Source organism: Rhincodon typus, chromosome 31 (assembly GCF_021869965.1).
Source record: "Rhincodon typus isolate 14 chromosome 31, sRhiTyp1.1, whole genome shotgun sequence".
Taxonomy (NCBI): domain Eukaryota; kingdom Metazoa; phylum Chordata; class Chondrichthyes; order Orectolobiformes; family Rhincodontidae; genus Rhincodon; species Rhincodon typus.
In genome coordinates this window covers 22815101-22821252 of record NC_063362.1, presented here as the reverse complement: position 1 = coordinate 22821252, position 6152 = coordinate 22815101, and the positions used below count along the sequence as shown (strand labels likewise).

The 6152-nt window shown below is 41.7% G+C and overlaps 1 protein-coding gene across 1 annotated transcript in view; it reads left to right on the top strand.

Moving 5' to 3' along the window:
• LOC109913883 (forkhead-associated domain-containing protein 1-like) overlaps positions 1 to 4511 on the top strand; it is a 140214-nt gene extending 135703 nt beyond the window's left edge. The window contains exons 27-28 of the mRNA XM_048614895.1: positions 2286 to 2426; positions 4494 to 4511. Of these exons, the coding sequence (XP_048470852.1) occupies positions 2286 to 2426; positions 4494 to 4511 (159 nt within the window). The remainder of the gene's footprint in view (positions 1 to 2285; positions 2427 to 4493) is intronic.
• Positions 4512 to 6152: the final 1641 nt, after the last annotated feature.

Here is a 6152-nt window from a genome sequence, read left to right as displayed (position 1 = left end):
GCTCCTCTGATGCTGCTTGGCCTGCTGTGTTCATCCAGCTCTACACCTTGTTATCTCAGATTCTCCAGCATCTGCAGTTCCTACTATCCACAAAACTACTGGGTTGTCTTAACAAGATATTGGGTTCACAAATTTTCTTTTGGGGGTGAAATTTACCATTCTCACCCATACTAGCAGACATGTGATCTAGATCCACAGCCATTTGGTCAATTTCTCAATGGCCAAGTAAACCACTCTGTTTAAGGGTAACTAAGAATGGGCAATAAATGGTGGCCTGGCCAGTAATGCCCACAATCCAAGAGCAACTAAAAAACAGCGAATTGTAAAGACTGGTAACATGTGGTTGGGGTTGCTTATTGATAAAGCAGCCAGGTCTGCAATACATTTGATGTTCCCTGTGCAAAGTATACCCTCCCCCCAATTCTGTAATCATTCCCAGCCCATACAATCCTTTGAAATATCTCTGCTCATCCATTTCTAGCCTTTTGCACATCCCTTAATTTAATCACTCCATTACTGCTGCAAATAGCATAAACTCTGTAATTCCCAATCTTTAGACCTCTTCCTCACTGTCTGCCTTTAAGATGCTCATTAAAACCTGTCCCTTTGACAAAAAGCTTTTAGTCTTCTGCCCTAATATCTCTTTAAGTGGCTCAGAGTCACATTTTGTTCGATAACATTCCTTTGAAGTGCCAGGGTACATGTTACTGTCGAAGGTGCTAAGGAAATACAAGTTTCAGTAATGCTGTAAGATGTTGACCTCTGCAGTTTGAGGAATGAATGTTGCAATGGATTTTGTCACATATATTTAAGCCCATTCTAAGGGAATTTGCAGATCCTTTTCCCCTTACCCACTGATGGGTCACTATTCCATGATATTCAAGTCTGCTGAGCTCTCAGATGTTTGCAGGCAGTCATTACCATCCCTTTGCGTTTTTGCACACTCCATTAGCGATCTCCCAGTATTCATCCAGGAAGCAATAGAGACAGTGGAACACAAACTATTTAATAAAGGACAAACAACTTACGTTTGCTGAGCACCTTTCATAAAGTAAACGTCCCAGCACCTTGAGGCAATGGTGATATTTATAGAAGTCCCATAGTGTGGAAACAGGCCATTCAGCCCTACAAGTCCATACCAACCCTCCAAAGAGCATCCCACCCAGACCCATCCCCCTACCCTATCCCTGTAACTCTGCATTTCCCATGGCTAACACACCTAACCTACACATCCCTGAACACTATGGGCAATCTAGCATGGCCAATCCACCTAAACTGCATATCTTTGGACTGCGGGAGGAAACTGGAGCAACCGGCCGAAACCCACGGGTCAGGAGATCAAAAACTTGATCAAGAGATAGGTTTTAAGGAGCATCTTAAAGGAGGAATGATGAGTACAGAGGCAGAGAGATTTAAGGAGGTAATTGTAGAGAAGCTTAGAACCTGCTAGACATGTCATCTCTTTCCCCTTTATTCCATCAGAAGGTGTTTTGTCTGCTCTTGACAATTGGCCACAGTAACAGGTTTGGAACGAGGAACTTACACCGTGGCTAAGCACAGGCATGGATCTAAATCTCTTCATTCCCTGAGAGTGTCCATAGGCAAGGCACTTGACAAACATGGAGCTACTGGATTAAACACTTACCATGTTGGAGTTAAAAACTTGTTAAAGTGCAATGTGTGATGGAGTCACCTAGTTTCAAATCCAGCTGAGACTGATGGGTTGAAGGTATCTGATTCATGGCTGAAAAGGATCCCAAATGAAATGAGTTTGGACTGCCTCAAATTTTCAATGGATATTGAGCCACAGGACAAAACTGTTCTTAATCCAGCACACTTTCAATTTTAGACAGTAAACAGTACACAGGCAATCAAAAATATCTTGCGTGGTTAAGAATGTCTCAGGTAAACTGTAACAGGTTTAAATGCCCTTTTTCCACCTGTATGTGGTGAGACAAAGAAGGCTCCTTGACTGTGGAGGTTATTCTGAATGGATTTGATTCCTTCCTCACCCAGCATCACCCCATGCACATCGGTACACATGCAGTAGTGAGTGCATTTTCCAAACAGGGCTGCCTGGATTATCTTCAGGACTAGGAACTGCTCTTAGGCCCTTCCCAGACAAAAGTCTCAGGGGCCAGTTGTAGTTTGGAGCCATTGCTCTGACTAAGGTGGCTAGTGGGCTCTTCCTGGTCAAATCAGCTTAGTCGTACACCACATCCATTTAGCAAACACAGATGCCTTCACTTCTGTCCTTCAGGCTTTATTTGTGTTCTTGGCTCCAGGCAGAGTCTCGGAAGAAGATGATGCAGGAGAAGCTGAAGAAGAAAGATTATGAGATTGAAACTCTGAAGAGAGAGCTGAGAAAGCAAGGCCAGGAGCTATGTGATACCACCACGCAGCTCGTCAACCTGCAGAACTCTATGGTGAGTAGGCACCTTGCATTCGATTTACAGAAAGCTCAATGCTGGGTTTAATGTTTGTGTGTTAGTCTATGTGTGCCACTCAGCAAAATTAAAGTACTTTATGAAGTCTAAGCTTTTAAAAACCTTGCACAGATTGAAGCTCAAACTGAAAGAACTGAAGGGTCCTCTGTCTGCAGTTTGTTGGAGAAACCTGTTAATATGAGTTCGGGGTAACCTTTACCCAGTTAGATTGAGACACATTTTTTGGAGCAGTACAGAGGGAGTTATTCTTTCCATCTAACCATGTTATACATATCCATATAGACTTTGATACAAACAATGAATGCTTGAGGTGAAAGGTTCAATTCCCCTTGCTTCAATCAGCATTTAACTCATGTCAGAAACGATATGTTTAGCAATCATAAAATCATTAAGGTCATAAATTGAAGGCATCACTGCACCAATTAATTACTTTATTGTGAACTCCAGCCAGTACCCAAGACATTGGCTGCAGGGAATTAATGAGCTCAATACCGTCCAGGAGCTAAAAGAACAAGTATTCTTGAATTGGTGGGATAATTTGAGCATTTTGTTGATCTCTCAACTTGTGTTAATCCAAACCCTTCACATTATTTAGTTCATTGCCAGATGGTGTAATATTTGGTGTTGTGGACAGTATAGCTCTGTTGCTGTTAGCCCAGTTTTCTTCCAGACTGCGTCCTAAAATATATTAAAGTTAATTCTAATTACTTGGTAACTGTTTGATTTTTAACATGACTCCTGAGGCCAGCTAGGGCATAGCTTCTTGGGACAAGACGTTAAAAGGGAGGATGGTATGACAATTACAGATTAAAATGTATATAAACATTCAGAAACATTATTAACAATTTCCTACACCAGTGCCAGAGTGCTTAGCATTGTGCACATGTAAAAATGGTCATGGCCACAGCCAACAAAGGAAGCTCAAATCCCACTGCTGTTAAGGAGGAGAAGTGACCTTTGGCCGCCTATTGATAGGAAGTGTTATCTCCATAAAACTAGCAAAATTAAACCCATCCCCTTGTATTGAGCAAGTTTATTTTCCAAAAAACTTTAATGAGCCTCTCCCAAGAGAGTGTCTCGTTATTATCCTTGGAAGGAGATGTTAGGGGGACTAGAATGAGTTGGGGAATGTTTCGGCCCCAGCTTCAGAGCTGGTTCTGAATTGGCTTATTCATAGAATCGTAGAACCCCTACAATGTGGAAAAAGGCCATTCAGCCCATCGAGTCCACACCGATCCTCCAGAGAGCATTCCACCCAGACTGACCCCACTACCTTGTGCCCACGGCTAACCCATCTAGCCTGCACATCCCTGAACACTCTGGAATATTTAGCATGGCGAATGCACCTAATGTGCATGTCTTTGGACTGTGGGAGGAAACCGGAGCACCTGGAGGAAACCCACGCAGCCACAGAGAGAATGTTCCACTCAAAATGGCATTGAAGAGAGATTTCCTCCCCCCACCCCACCCCACCCCACCCCCCCCCACCCCCTACCCTACCCCACCCTATAACCCTCAAGCCCTTCTACTGGCTTCCTGGTTCTATGGCCCATCACCATCTGGTACTTCTTCAAGTGACCATCCTACATGTGTGATTAATGGATATTGGGAGCTGTTAAACTTCAAAGGGCACAAGGGTCACTGGATAGAAAATCAAACTTTAGCCGGTCAGGTGATTCTTGTCCTTCTTGGTCCAAAGCACTGAACTCAGTGGGTTGAAGTTGATTCAACGGTTGTAACTCTCAAAAAAGGATAAATGACATGGAAAATCTAGACAGTCATTGGGAAAGAACAGTGGACTGAGCAGCTCTTTCATCATGTTTGAGGCATGATGGACTTAATGACCTCCTCCTCTGCTGGATGGTTCTATCAATTGAGATGTGAGCTAATCAGTATTAAATTGGACCTGAGCTAGCCCTTCTTAACACAAAGAACAGCAAATGTGTCTAATAATGTGCCAAGTAGAGTCATGGAGACCAGGCAAAATCCAGTTGGATGCTAAACTGTGAGTGTAAGTTGCCTGTGATGTTTTATTGTTTGCTGCAGAGTTCTGGAAATGTCTGAATCTTATAAAGTGTGGCAGTCTGACAGGAAACAGCAAGATTAGATCAAAAAAAATTGTAACGTAGGAGACAGGCTGAATAGGATAAATGGAACTGGGTCATTGAGCTTGATAAGGGAAGTTGCATTCCTCCATGCACACATGACTGAGTGCAGAAGTTACAGATAATTGCAGCATTCCAAATGAATCAGGGTTCTAATCTAGGTACTTTCTTCAGTTAGTAACTAGTTGGTTAGTTACTTGCTGGAATTAGTGGTATAGTTTGTGACAGGATAAAGATGAACCGTTGTGGGGATATTCAGATTGATGCCCATGAAAACACAAACAGGTCAACCCAGGCGGCCCAATATGTGTTGTAATGACTTATACGTCACAGTCCAGACAGTCTGCAACCCCATGCACCATGTAATATCCTGGGAGATACAAACCAACATTTAAAAAGCCAGGCCAATCAGCAGGGTGAAAAAAATTGAACATTTCTCCTTGAATCTATCCTTCAGCAGTCGAACCTAGTCCAAGAGAACACGTTAACCCTGCTTTATTGTAACAAGATACCTTCTTTTCGTATGAGGTGATCATTACCTCAGCCAGAAACAGCGCCAATCCAAGGTTGGTGAAATTCAAAGAATCAGTATTCACTTCCCGAGCTGCAAACTAGTTCAACAGGTCCACTGTTCTCTCAGAAAAGAAAAGCTACCTCCAACTTTGAACTTCATTCTGCCCATACAAATTTAAAAGCATAACCCTAGGTCCTTCTTAACTTATTTAGTTGAAATAATTGGTCGACATGCATACAGTCTGGTTCCTTCAGTCTTTCATTAGCAAGGAAACAGAACATGCAGACATGACTTCAGATGTTATATTTAGAAAGGAGATAACTCATTTTTTATAGAATGCAATTATTAAATAAACTGATCAAACTTTAAGAGAATAAATAATCAAGTCCTGACAGATCACATCCATACGTTTTAAAGTATCTAGAGAAAAGAGAACAGACGTATTACTGCACATATTTAATTCTTCATCCAAGAAAGTTATACTGCCAGACGATTGGCAGATAGCTAACGTTTTCTTTGTATTTAAGAAGGGAGCTAGAACCTGTCTAACGAACTATAGATCAGTCAGCTTAACATAATTAGTAGGAGAAATAATGGAATTCCTACAAGAGGAGAGAAATAGAAGAACATCTCAAAAGCAAAACTATGACAATGCATTGTCCAAATGGATTTCAGAAAGGAAAGTCTTACCAACTGGCACAATTAAGTTTTTGAAGAGGTAACAGAGACAGAATCAAAGGGTATTTTATCTAATTTATCCAAAACCTTATGGTATCACAAAATAGACTAATGAATAAGGTCTGAGAATGCAGAGTCAGGGAACAAGTAGCAGAATGGATAACTCACCAGCTTTAAACCAGGAAGTAGAGAGAAGGGCAAATACCTTCAGTGAATAACACACTGGAACATCAAGATGTCATCATTCCATGCTGGGTGTAATTGTTTCTTTTTGCAGAGTATGTGTACATTTTAGCCTGCCCATGTGCATGAACCCAACACCTTTCTATATTTCTGGTCACCCAGAATGTCATATATGCTTGATAATCCAAGCTCAGTTATCTCGGTATTGTTTGCATATTGGAGGAT